Raw genomic sequence first — 14466 nt, forward strand, 5'->3', positions numbered from 1 at the left:
GATATACCACAGATCACATAAATCCAGCTTATTTATAGCAGACTTCCCGGTTAGCTCTTTAGGGGAGGCCTCTTCAAGCCATGGAATCCTTGTTCTTAATTAGTGTACAGAGATTGTGCCAAAAGAAAGTAAACCACATTCAACTATGATACCATAAAAATCCATGAAAATTTTATTGGAAACAAAAGCATGTTTAGGTCCATGGACCAATTGCTAAGCACTGTGGAAGGTAATTTCCATCACCAAGGGCTTTGTCCAATGGTAAATTCGGGCAAATCAATACAAGAAAGGTAGAAGGAATGAAGCTTGTAATGCTCAGCTTCATGGCAACGTTTTCAAAAACTGGTATCCTGTTTTTTGCTTGAATGGCATGGTACTGGGTACTGACACACAGTACGGGACTACATTCCATACTAGCACACTATGTACCGGTGACGGAAACCTGATGAAATAGTGTAATACCATTCATGCCATCCCATTCCGGCGGTATTTGAAACCTTGTTTCATAGTATTGGTCATGTAGTTTTAGTTTAAGATGGCCAAACTTTTATCAGCCATTATTGCAGATGGGAATTCTGATGAAAGGACCCACACCATTACACTATAATAATTGCACCTTCAAAAGCTCCTGGCCTACTACCATAATGCCATATGTAAGTATTACCATAATAGGAAAGGTATGCCATTACATAGTTAAAGAATTACATGTATGCTCAGAAATATTTACCCAAACACATATATATCAGCAGGCTTCTCTTTATCTAGCCACTCTTCGATGTTTAGGTCTTCTGCTGGAAGTTTTCCTCCAACATTCCATGTCCCTATGCAGATCCTGCAAGAGCAAAAGCTTGAGATTTAGTGAGAAGATAAAGACTTTCTCCCCACAAGGATAAAGAAAAGATATCAAACTTCTTAAGGAGTTCACTGATAGCTGCATGTAGACAGAACAATTATATAGAGAAACTTAGACATGCCTGAGTTCTTTGGTATCTATGTATTGTGCACGAAGGGTCTCTGAATTTCGTCTTCTTAGCTTGTATGGGATATCCTCTAAGTGGTCATCTGCACATAAAAGCCATCAAGATATCAAAGATGCAACAATAAATGCAAAGGCATTTCTGGTCCATTTGTGGTACTATGTTACTAGTTAACATGTTTTTTCACATCCCATACTACAAAAACAATTACCTTAAAATATAACAGATATTGTTTCTCCTAGTGCTATCAATTCTGGGAGCTAATGACTTACAGGGTAAAAGTCAAAGAAATGACTGTGTTCTTTTTTGTTTTTAACACTGTGAATATCCCAATTAACAATCAGACATGAATCGCCTTGCCACATAGATGTGTATAAGAGCCAGGCTGGCATTAAAGCAACAGAATATCCACTTTACACAGTTTCTGCAATCTCAGCTTCTCAAAATCTCCAGTGGCATTGAAAGCTTTCAAGTGCTTCATAAGTCTTAGTTATTTACAGAAACAAATAAAGTCAATTCCAGAAAATCATCTCTCTAGGGCAGAGGGGTTGTTGGCGGGGAAGCTAGGGTAAGGTTACAATGGAAGCCAAGAGAAATTTCTACTTCGCATACAAAATATTGATTACATAATTTGGGAATTTTCAAGAACATAAAATAAGAAACCTACACTTGCATTTTTTCCAAATGGTTCTGCAGCATGTTCAAACATAAGCTAAGAAAAAGCGGTGTATTCAAAAAAAAAAAAAAAAAAAGACCAATGCTTCTCCAATTCCTGATTTCAAAAAATAATAAAAAGAATACCAGGTAGCTGTCTGGTTGTTGAAGTGAAAAAAGATTAAAAGAAAGATTTGTTATTCTCTGGGTAAAAAACCAAATCATGAACATAAAAAATTCTAGTGAGAGTAGATATTCCAGTTCCATGATTCTAGGTATTTCCTTAAATTTTTTTAAAAAAAGCAAGCTCATCCACAAAAAAAAAATTGTTTATTAGTTTAAGTTTATACTATCTGATGTCATAAAAATGTCTCTACTTATCATCTTAACAAACTAGAACTAAAAACAACACAATGTCATGGAAGAATAAATTTATACTAAAATATTTATATTTGTGGTGATTCAGGGCCCCAATTCACAGCACAAATCTAGTCTGTAAAATCCATCAGTAAATATAGTTTTGATTTCACAAATTCGCTAGAAGTAATCTAATATACATGTTGCTACAGATTTGCAGGTGCTATCATGCCAGCAAAGCATAAATCAGGCCATCAGAAGAGAGTATTATTATTCCATAAGATTGGATGATCTAAATGTTGAAAATAACAGCTGCGGTCTGCATAACGAGTACCTATCAAGAAGCATCACATCCTGTGCTTTGGATGCACATGATATCCAGGCATATACATGCACGTGGCACATGACATCCTGTATGCGCAACTGTAACCACATCCCCTACTTTCTTTTCTTTTCTTTTTTTTTGCTTAAATCCACATCCCCTACTTTCCATGTCCATAACTAGCTGCCGCCCCACCTCACTTTTCAAACCCTCCCCCCCCCCCCCCCCAAAGAAAAAAGCAACAGAAAACCGACAAGAAGAAGAAGAAGAAAGAAGAATCGCAATCAAGAAGCATCAAGAATTCGCGAGCCGCACTGACACGCACGTAAACATCATCTTGCTCAAAAAATCAATCAAGAAATCTGATCTACGAGACAGAGTAAGACTCTCCTCTCCTCTGAAAGATAAAAGAAAACACCCACCGCACCAAGAACCAAGAACCAAATCAAGGAAATTAAACAGCCGACGCGGATAAAAAAGCTTAATTCGCGGGAAATAAAGAGGAAACAGAACCAATCCATCCATCCATCGTACTAGCATCACATCAACAACAAGAAAAGCACCTTCTTCGTCGCCGTCGTCGTCGTCGTCGTCGTCGCCCTCGTCGGCGCTCAAGTCGTCGGAATCTTTTGCCCTGATGTGGAGCCATTTCTTGAGGACGGTCGTGGGTCGGAAGAGCTGGGAATCAAGAAACCAAACAACTCGCCCTTCAAAACCAGTTCAAGAAAGAAACAAGCAAGGAAGTGTCAGGGAACCACCTCTCCGCGCTTCCTTGGGCTCTGCGGACTCATTTACGTATTGTTATTATTATTTCAAGGAGAGAGAAAAACGAAGCTGTGAGAGCGCGGGCGGACGACTCCTCCTTCCTTCTCTTCCCTCTTTCTTCGTTTATTTACGAGTGCTGTAAAAAAAAACCCAGAGCCATTATAATGACGCGTCTTTGACGAAGGGAAGCTGGTTTACTACTTCGACAGGCATTCCAGAGCGCGCCATGGTGATTGATGGTGATGGGACCCGAAATGGAAGGAAACATGGGTGTACACCTAACCGACTTCCGTCGCATCGTCACGAGTGCCACAGCCGTTCGATTTTAGCTTGATGGCTAAGATTAGGAAGACGCAGTTCAAACGTCGGTCTCATTGTACTATTTATTTAAGATTTTTTTTATAAATATTTTTTCCGTTTTGCATGAATACCATCCCATATTGAAATTTGTATGTATACTCTAAAACACTTATTTTGCCTTCTATTTTTTTTTTTTTTTCCGTATGTATCCATGCTATCTAGGCATCTAGCGGCATTAAAAAATTAACGGTTTCAAATTAAAATGACTAAAATATTCTTAATGAGTAGACATGCAAATAGATTGCAATATAGAAAAAAAACAATAGTATAATTTTAATATTTTATTTTATTTTTAATTAATATAAATATATTTTTTTAACACGATTAGACCAACCGTTATATTTGGAGAATTTGTACAATAATAAAGTTTTACGAGGGTATACATGCAAATATCAATTTTAGAAGAGTATTCATGCAAAATTCGATATGTAGAAGGGTTTCCATGCAAAATTTAATGCCGAAAAGATTTGATTTTTCCCTGCAAATAGATACTAAAAAAATGTTGCTTTAAAAGATCAGAGCCGTCCGTGTAGTATACCTCACTAACGGTTATTAAATACGTAATCTAATTTATTCTATAATGAGTTGAAACAAGTTAAGCTATCAACTTCACTTTCTCGCAGTCGTTTATATCAATCACGACCTCACGATGAAGTTCTTGTAGGAGTGGCAATTGGTCGGGTGGGATGAGATACAAATCGAGTTGATACAGTATAGATCAAAAATCTACCAATTCAAATTTGATAGGCCAAAAATACAGATCCGGACTTGATCATTTTATTGAATAAATAATTTAATACAACCTACAATGAATTGAAACAAGTTAAATTGCCATCCCCACTCCCTTGTGTGTGTGTGTATATATATGTGGTTGTTTCTGCTGAAGTGTTGCAGAAACCAACATCTAATACAATGATCTAATTCCTTCTCTCCCTAATAATCTTGTATGGGAAACTTCTATGTTGACCAAGACCTCACGATGAAGTCCCTATAGGAGTAGCAATTGGTCGGGGGGACGAGATACAAATCGAGTTGATACATTATAGACCAAAAATCTACCAATTTAAATTTAATTTATTTATTAAACAGATTAAAAATACAGATTCAAACTTGATCATTTTATTAAATAAATAATCTAATTCAACCTACAATGAGTTGAAACAAGTTAAATTGCCATCCTCACCCCCTTGTCTATATATATATATATATATATATATATATATGGTCGTTTCTATTGAAGTGTTGCAGAAACCAACATTTAATGCAATGATCTAATTCCTCCTCTCCCTAATAATCTTGTATGGGAAACTTCTATGTTGACCACGACCTCATAATGAAGTCACCCGCAGGGGTGGCAATTGGTCGGATGGGAAGAGATATAGATCGAGCTGATACATTATAGATCAAAAATCTACCAATTCAATTTTGATTTATTTATTAAACAAATCAAAAATATATTTTTGAATCTGATCATTTTATTAAATAGATAATCTAATTCAACCTAGAACGAGTTGAAACAAGTTAAACTGCCATCCTTGCTCCCACCTTCCACTTCCTCTTTCTTTTTGTGATCTCACATGGGCGGCAACGATTGATGAGAGCGATCGGTGGATCCCCCGGGGATTTTGACGTATTGGTATTCTAATCACTACTCATGGCGTAGGGAGGGGCATAGAGGAAAACGTGCTGCTAAGCGACAAAGGTTCGATAAGTTCTGGTGTTATTTAAGTAGATTCACCATAGATTTTTAAGTCCCTTTAGGTTAATACCTAATTGTTTAGTGTTTAAATCTATTGTGCTTTATACTCTATTTGACTTTAACTCGTTCTGTGGTTCATCGGATGCAAAACGTGTCTAAATCGGCTGAAGTAGAAGGGGGGAGGGAATGGGATGAAGCCGAGTTTCACATGCTATAAATATAAAAATGGTTGTAATGATATAGATGTTAGGTCAAAACCCATGTTTATCTAAGGTTCTAAGATTCAATGAGTGGCTGGCTTGCAAAGGGATTACCAAGGGAGAATAAAAAAAGTGGTATGGTAGGACTCATTCATCTTTCTGGTTTCTAGATAAGATCCTCTACTAAATGAATTGGGAAATCATGTATTGAAAATAAAGAATTGGAAAACCCCTATTAGAACTTCAGAATCGAGGGTCCGATTCAATCATCTATTTTTTTTTTCCATTAATTGATCAGCGATGAATGACTGAATAGATACATATAGTGAGACTCGATCTAGGTTTCATGCCATGCTCCGGTCAATTATTTGCTCGTTCGCTATATAGACAACGGGTGGTTGATTTTTTATTTTTTATTTTTTTTTTTGAGAAAGGGATAGCTTCGTCTATTGTCATTAAGAGGATAAACAGATTTTAAAATGCTTTCTAAAGGATAAAAAAGAGTTACATATCATAGATCGGGATTAAGAAATTCAGAAGCAGATTATATACTTGGTACACAGAAAACTCCCCAAATTGTAAGTGCATCAACTAAACACATAAATGAGTGTCTAGATAGATTTGTTTGGATTTCAGAAAGGCCAATGCATGTATGGCTGCAAACCAAATCATTCCATAAACAAAAAATAATGTGAGGTGCCCTGTCATACCTACCAACATAAATGATGTTTCCAATGAAAAAGAAGGTATCATAGGTTGGAAACAAATTCTAACCATTTCATACCAAGATACACTGTTGTAAGAAAGGCAACACTTTAGCCTTCTACTGGAGGTGCAATTTTTAGTTGGACCAGATCTACCAGTGAGCCGATGGATCAATCCATTTTTCTTTTTTCTCCAACTTTGTGCATATTGCTTTGCAGCTCGACTAGTCCACCAATAGCCACTCGTCTACTGGTGCTTCCAATCAATTACTCATTACTCTGGGCCTACCTGATGTCTTCAACTGGATTGTTGCTTTTATCTTGAACATAAACAATTATAGTTAGCAACCTTGAGATCCAGTTGTTAAGTAGATACCCAAACCCTTTTTTGTGGAGTGGGACATATAAATGCATCTGATTTCTTTATACTGTCTGTGATAAGGTGAGTATTCAAAAAAGTGATGCTGGGTTGTGCTTCCTTGTTTTACACATAATGTTCCTCCTGCCATGTGGCACAAAAGGAATAGTGTAACTTGTCAAACTCCATTTGGTCCACATATTTGCAGTAGGTGAGCTCAAGCATCTGCTTAGGTAAGCTATCAAGCTCTCCATAGCATCAAAGCTTAAGAAAATAGTTATAAAATAGTGACTACTATAATAGATTTGGAGGCCTCCCTCTCTATTATCCATCTTTAAAATGAAATCTTAGAGCCTCTTTCGGACGGGTACTATTTTCTTATTTTTGTTTCTCTACAAATTAGTAAAATCCTAGTTAGAGATTGATGTGGAATAACGCATTGGCGCCAAACTTTTTTTCTTTTTCTTGTTTTAAATCTTTGCTTTTTTTGAAAGTAACTAAAAGTCCAGCTGCAAAGTGTATCTAGGTTATAAAAATGAGTAGATACTAAATGAGTTGAGTATCTTATATGATGTGTTGATGTTTATACCAGTTACTACTCCAAATATTTGCCACAAGATAAGACTAAAACAGATGAGATTTTATGAGAGCAAACTGAGAAAAATAGTTGATGATCGAGTACAGGGTATGTATCACTTTAATAGAAACCATTTAATCTGGAATTGGAATGAAATAATTAAGAGTCGGCTTAGATGATTAGTTCAAAAATTTTATGAAATTCATGGGATGTCGGCTGTTTATAATTTTGCTGGTTGTACTGGTTCAACTCGCGGATTTTATAGGATTTTCAGTCCAATCATCCAAATATATCTCAATATTTTTAATCTAGTCGCAGCAAAAGATATGAAGATTATCTTCTCTCCAAGAGTAAGATCTACAAAATTATAAACCAAACCATATACAAGAACGCACCTTCTCTCTCTGTCTCTTCACAGCCAGCCTTCTCTGTTCTTCCCTCTGCGCAAGCTCTGCTCCTGCCTCGAAGAACCGCTTCCGGCGGGCTGCGGCCAACCTTTATATCCATCCCCCGCAACTCAATTAGCGACACGTGTCCCGGACAAACGAGTTCAACGACGAGGTCGCCCAATCAGACCCAGGCATTGGAATGGTCGATCACAACCATCTGATGATTATGATCGAGCGAATTCTGATCGACCTTAGAGTGTACAATCATATGGATGGAATCTGACATTACGAATGCAACCCATCATTGAATTGATTTAGTTTAATCAAGATTGAAGCAGGGGAGTGCAACGACCATGACGGCACCTACCACCCTCTTAACCTCTCATGTCAAGTTACTTGCAGGATGCTTCTTCTCCTGCAAAGCTACAAATTTCATTAGGGTCCCACTAGAAAACTTCAAGAGCACAGATTTTGTTTACACCATAGAGTTCTATGCATGCCCTTCATTAAGAGATGTATAGCTATCAGATAAAAAAGTTTTAGGACGCATCGCTATCGATAGCCGCTCATTTTTTGGTGGCAACAATTGAGTGTTGTACAGCACTATGCGGTGCAAATCGTGTATCGTAGAGGATCCTAGATCTACAAGATGAGCTTGCAGGAGACCTATGAGCAAAACAAGCTTATAGGTCGTGCGGTTTTGGATTCTTGCTATCAATATTTCGTTGTTTTAAAATAGATATGGATATTTTAAAGAAAAATGTTGATATTAGCGATTAATTTGCACACTCGGCGGTGCATCCAAAACTATATTACATCTTTTGATACAGCTGTTCGTGAAGTTGTTGTAAAAAATTACTTTTATATAAATGTTTTTTAATAATCTGATTATGGTAGGTTAGTGATTAGAGCTAAAATATGCACAGTTGTCTTTTGTTGGTTACTAGGTGGAAGCATGCAGTAGGTTAGAGTATTTCAATCAGCGAGAATAATAAGCATGAGAAGTCAATTAATCTTCACATGCAAGGTCAGAAATTGTGTATTCATGATATAGATTAGGTGCAACAATGACGATAACAACAAAAATTTTACTAACCCTAACTTGTGAAGTATTATTAAGATCATTGTCGGCAGGCCGGTTTGTCAAACAGATGGCATTATTTGCAAGCAGCTTTTATTTGCTTCAAAGTTCGGCGCAAAATTAACTTGTTCCATTGGTCAATGTGTTACACATGAGCTACAATCTTATGCTAGGAGAATAAATAAACCAAACGCAAGATAGGTGCATCCAGCAGCAAAACCAAGCATGCACCTCTTTCATTCTCCTCTTTATTACCTCCCATTTTGCTTATGCACCTTCATTTTCCCATTTTTACCTCCTGTTCTTGGCTATAATCTCCTCTCTGGAGATGATTGCAAATACCTAACCTAACCAAGTTACTCTTGAGCGAGCTCGAGTCGGGATGACAATGAATGAGCAAATTTTTAGGTCGAATTAAGCAACTCAAAACAAGCTCAATCCAAGCTCAAGTTAGCCATTCATTGATTTGATTGCAAGATAGATTAATGGGAAAAAAAAGATTATACATTCATGACGATGATTTGATTCTTGATGCCGGCATAGTTCCTTTCTTAGGAAGAGATGGCGATGGGCGAAACGCATCATCACAGCTATTGGCATTTGATTGGGTCATCAAACCAGGACAGCTTACAAGTTGTAGGTAATCCTCATCATGGCCACTATCAGTCCATAAGAGACATATTCATCCATATGGCACATATCCTGGTTCCTTGTTTGCATGAACTCGATCTTTGACTTTTGGGGCTAAGTGTGAATGGCCCAAACTTGGAAGGATGTCTCTGTAATTTTCTCTAAGAATTATTGATGGCTATTTGGCCTTTCAGAAGCTCTTGGAGCTGCATTAGTTTTAAGATTATTGGTTCCAAGAACCTCAGAATGGTCGGATAGAATTATTGATAACTAATTGGCCTTTCAGCATGAGAGCGACCCTGGACCCCATGGGAGAAGACCATAATAGGCCCCTCGATAGAAAGGTCATTATAGCCAAATTGGAATCTTCGAAAATTAAGAAACTAGGAAATAGACAAGAATTAAGGTAGAATATAACCGCCGGTAGTGATGGTCCTAGAGGTAGAATATAGGTCTTTGACTATAAAGATCTGCCTCAAATGTAAGATCCAAAAGATGATAGAGCTCAAGATGGATACATTTAAATTCGTCGATATTTTAAACCTATTAGGTTAACCATATCGCAGCTTCATTCATCAGTTCAATGTGTTGCACATGGATTGCTGCGACACATGAGGGAGAGATAGCATATAGCTAGTGATCTCTAGAATTTTTCATTTGAAAGTCTGGATCCGCTCCACGTGGTTCGAAAACATAATCCTTCATGATTTCGAGCCACAACCTTCTATAATGCTAGGGATAAGCTCAAAAGACTTCAAAAGCATGTAACACTACCCAACTAATTTGATGGATAATATGGTGGATTGAAATTTTAAGAGTTGCTTTGATTGGTCTTGTTCTTTTTCACTTTTTTTTTTTTAAAAAAAAAGTGAACATATTCTCTTTCCTTAAACATGGTGGAATTAGCATAAGTTGTGCAAAAGTAGGAGAGAGTTGCAAAAAAATGTGCTCAAATTAACATAACTTATCCATCTCTTTTATTGAAATGACCATATCCTATTCGACTGAGAAACGCATGGGACATTAGACTTACTGGATTTGGCGACCTGAATAAAAATGGTTAAAGCTTGTTATGACTTAGTATTATATGATCTGTTGGCCAAGTAAAAAGGATTCGGCATGCTCCTACCTTACAGAGAGGGACAGATGGCGCCATGCTCGACGTTTCACAGCCTATGAGAATGATACAATTATGTGTTCTCTGTATATAATACTGGTCATTGGCCACCAAATCACATCCACCATATGAGACAATCGATCAAAATATCAAGCAAAACACTATAACATATGTTTTGGATAAAAACTAAAGAAATAAATAAACAAAGGTAACACACAATATCTAACTTATGCACACGAGCGACACGAGTGGTGCAATTGGTTTGTGACTAGAAGCGGAATTGGAATTGGAATGGAAATCGGAGTGGCCATATTCTCTGACATATTTAGTTCGTGACTGGAATCAGAATCAAAATCAAAATCAAAATCAAAATAGAATTTGAATACTGTGGGAGATTAGAAATTGAGTTTTGAGAAATTGGGATATCTCATTTCTCCTGGAATCGGAATGAAAATAGGACTTATTTCTATTCCCATTCTAGATCCAACTTTCTCCAACCAAAAATGCCCTAAATGAAATCAAAAATGAGTCGAGCAAAGCCACATCAAATGCCTTTGCTCCCGTGCTATGCAAATGGGCCAACCCACCATCTTAATTTGACATTAGTTGGGCCAGTCCATCAGGTTGGCCCTATGGAATTGTTTCGTTATCCCTGGTCCATGCCGGGCCCGTTAGGGTGGAAGCTTGACCCTAACCAATTCCACTCGTTCTCTGGACTAGTTCCCCACATTCTTACAAAAAGTTGAGCCACTTAATGAATACTTAGGATATATAACTATGTCACAACCTTTTCCTCAAAAACTACGTCCACAAATTGACTCAACCCATTTAACGTAAAATGTAACCCAAATTACAGGCTAAATCGGCCACAATCTCAGGATCTGATGCTGAATCACCTCAAGGCCTTTGCATTGTTGCCAGATTATACTACCGTTAGAAACATTTAGTGCAAGTAGAAATCCAGAAAGTAAGAATTACTAGCGAAAGTAGTAGGTATTTCTGGTTCGCTTGCACGAGATTTAACTGAATTCTTTTCTCGATCGAAAGTTGAAGCAGCTTAATTAAGGAGCCTTTGAAGGAAATGAATGAGATCATTAAAGTTTCTATAACGACTTTTCCAAATTATAACCAGTATTTTGGTTCTAAATGTGATCCACAGTTCCTAGCTCATTAGGCTTCCAAGAAAAAAAAAACAAAAAAAACAGAAGAACTGGTGACCTGAATCTCTTACAAATAAAAAAAGCCTAAATCTTTCGTGTTCGGCATCACTTGGATACAAATTTTTGATGCCATGGTGCTTTGCTCTCCAAGAAATTCTTGTGTTCTACCATTGCAGAAGAACCTCAGTTACATATGCGTTGCAAATTTAATCATTCAAATCAACAGCACATTGACAGAAATTCTCACAATAATCTAATTAATCAAAAATAGTCAAAACAAATAATTTCTAATAACCTTTAAAAAGACAAAAGAGGCAGCAAAATTCATGGAAACTTGCGGAACAACTCCTAGATTACTAAATTGTTAGCTGATGATAACGAGTCCATGCATTCAACTATGCCAGACATCATGAAATTATAGAACAAAATTATCAAAGTCCAGCCAGTAACATCTCCATGTCCAAAACGATAAGAATATATTGATTAAATCGATGCTGCGTCTAAATTCTTCCCCATCTTAAGGTACATAATTTTTGTTGTCACCATCAAAATAGAATGCCAAGGTATTCATCAGATCAAGAAATTATTCTCTATGTACCTTATGTGTGCTATATGGCCATGCATGCAATCGATCATAACCGTTCGTTCATATAGCAGTACATCGAGAGTGTGCGCGGCTGCATGGGGCATGTAGTAGGGAATAATTTCTCGAGGAGCCAACCGTATTCTTTCCAACTTTATGATTACGGATGCAAATGGATCAGGTCAGGTTATAAGTAACCCCAACCCAATCTGGTTTCTTGTTCGATCCTAATATGGGACCTAGACCCGATTTTTGACCCAATGGGTTATTCTGGTCGGTTCCAACCCAAAAAATTCGGATCTAGTTTGGGTCCAAATCGGGTCCGGTTCAGGTCAATCCATTTATGGCTTCAGAACTTGTGTTTGCACCTCCGCGGGCTGCAGCACGCATGTCCAAATAATTTTACAGGTTCGGATCGACCGAGTCGTAAGATTGAAAACCCAAAATTACTCAAATTTCAAATGGGTCGGATCTGAATTCAGTAAATCCAGATTTGATCCGAAAAATGGAACGAGTCTAATTTTAAGACCCGACCCGGCCACACAAATCCTCCAAAACAGGTTGGATCAGATCGGGTCATGGGTTAATCCGACCCATTTTCAGCCTTATTTACGCACGGTATTCTTCCCAAATATAGCCCAAGCCCGGTCCGTCATGGAGCGATCCGGCCCAGTCTGAGCCCGCAAAGTACCGGCCGCATTCCCGAGATGCTGTCTCGTGTGGGGTACGGTCATAAATAGAAAAAGCCAAAACCCTCCCTCCGATTCAAAACCCAGCGCCCGGCCGGACCCCAGCTCGCGAACCGTGCCCTCCTAATATTATATAACTCGGCAACCTGGTCCGGTTTTTCCTTTAAACTAATTTTCTTTCGTCCGATTCCCAAAACGCCCCCACTATTCCCGCCTCGGTAACCCAATCCCCTCCGGATATCTTAAACCACCTCCATGCCCCTCTCTCCTACATGATTCTACCCTCTTTTACCCCTTTTGACCCCTGCCGCCAGACCTCAAACAATATCCTTTCTACCTCCACGCCTTGTCCTGCCTTCAACTTAAGAAAATGGCCGGAGGTGGGTAAAAATTTAGGCCCATCTCAGCATCCCGAAGCCTTGAGGAGGGCGTTGCTCCACTCCACTCCAAGTCTCCGAGGGGGTTTTCGGGGTGAGTCCTCCTTTTACTTTAACACACTCCCCTAAGCTTTGCCTCTCTCCCATTATCATCAAATCTCCCCTTCCCGAGGCAAGGAGAGGGGCTTGCCGGAATCTGGCCCATTTGGGCCGGATCCCACATGGGACCCGAGTGCAATGACGGTCACACCCTTGGGTTAGGCTAGGGTTGGGGCGATGGGGAAGAAGGACTTAGGGGTAGTTTTGTCATTTGGGTTATCAGGGCCTGGGGATTAGGGATCGGGTTTGGGATTAGGGCCTCGGGTAAGAGGTCTCATTGGTTGGGTTCGCCAATCCCGATAGAGATGTCAGTGGGCCTGCTCTTGACAGGCCCAAGGAGTACATGACAGCCCAGCTCAGAGCTAGACTACTCTTAAGGAAAAGCCCAGCTCACTGGTGCGGGTTTTGTGATACGGGACCCGCACTGCAAAGTGCTGGCAGCAGATAGCTGTCAGTTGTTCGGCACGTCGGTTTTCAGGGCAGAGTTAAGAGCTGCCTGGGCGGATCTTCGATATGCGAGGCAGGTTTTGCAGGCTGGCTCGATTATTTTGGAGGGCGACTCGGCCACAGTTATCAGTTGGATCCAGAAGGGGTTAAGGGGCGAGGGCACAGACCACCCCTTGGTTCGGAATATAGGGATGATGTGTGGAGTTGGGGTAGCTGTTCAGGCCAAGCATATATTTAGAGAAGTCAATGGGGCAGCCGATTAGGTGGCTGCCTTCGCGGCTCATCATTCAGGATACACCCTTTGGGTAGGAGAGGTGGAGCTACCACTGGCTCTCTGTGAGTTAGTATTTTTTAACTTTATTGGGTGTATTGTACTGTATGAAAATCCGTCTTTAGCAAAAAAGAAAAATGAATAATCATATTAGCAAACAAAAGTTTTCTTGCTTATGATGTTTCTTTTAGAAGATAAAAAGTAATTTTACATCAATTTTACTAAATTATATTAATTTATATCTTTAATCTTTAACCAACCTCTGTTTACTTCCTTGCTTGTAGGGGGTCAAGTTATTAATTACGTTTTTCTCGCTTTTATCTGATTTTGACAACATAGTTTTTTACTCTGTTATTCTCTCCAAAACAGAAGTTGATACAGTACACAACATACAATCCAGCTCTATTGTTTGCGGCTTAGAATATTTTTGTTTATGACAGCCAAGTCAGCAATTGGATGGCTGAGAAGAGCAAAAAGGATGAACATGTTGACTAGTGACTCTTTCTACATAAAAATTTATGCGAGCATGTATTTAGTTCTACATTGGTTATTCGCTAAGTAGGTCTTAAATATTTATATAGAATTAGAAAACTCAAATAATATTTTCCAACTGACCTTTTTAGATAAAATCTTGAATTGTTACTAATGGT

General features: G+C 38.6%; 1 protein-coding gene across 6 annotated transcripts in view; it reads right to left on the reverse strand.

Annotated features, from left to right (window-relative positions):
- Nucleotides 1-7495, reverse strand: part of LOC103709762 (type IV inositol polyphosphate 5-phosphatase 3) — a 34816-nt gene extending 27321 nt beyond the window's left edge. For 3 of the 6 annotated variants that reach the window (XR_005513010.1, XM_008795258.4, XM_008795257.4), the window contains exons 1-5: nucleotides 7369-7446; nucleotides 3069-3211; nucleotides 2874-2988; nucleotides 975-1062; nucleotides 728-832 (exon numbers count right to left, since the gene is read on the reverse strand). Coding sequence is in view for 5 of the 6 variants with exons in the window: in XM_008795258.4 (XP_008793480.2) it covers nucleotides 728-832; nucleotides 975-1062; nucleotides 2874-2988; nucleotides 3069-3101 (341 nt within the window). In the remaining variant the exon portion in view is untranslated. Of the gene's footprint in view, nucleotides 1-727; nucleotides 833-974; nucleotides 1063-2873; nucleotides 2989-3068; nucleotides 3212-7368 lie in introns of those variants that run through there. The other 3 variants (XM_008795259.4, XM_026805700.2, XM_026805699.2) reach the window with 3 other exon arrangements.
- Between the last annotated feature and the right edge of the window lie 6971 nt (nucleotides 7496-14466).

This window comes from Phoenix dactylifera, chromosome 8 (genome assembly GCF_009389715.1).
Source record: "Phoenix dactylifera cultivar Barhee BC4 chromosome 8, palm_55x_up_171113_PBpolish2nd_filt_p, whole genome shotgun sequence".
Classification (NCBI taxonomy): Eukaryota; Viridiplantae; Streptophyta; class Magnoliopsida; order Arecales; family Arecaceae; genus Phoenix; species Phoenix dactylifera.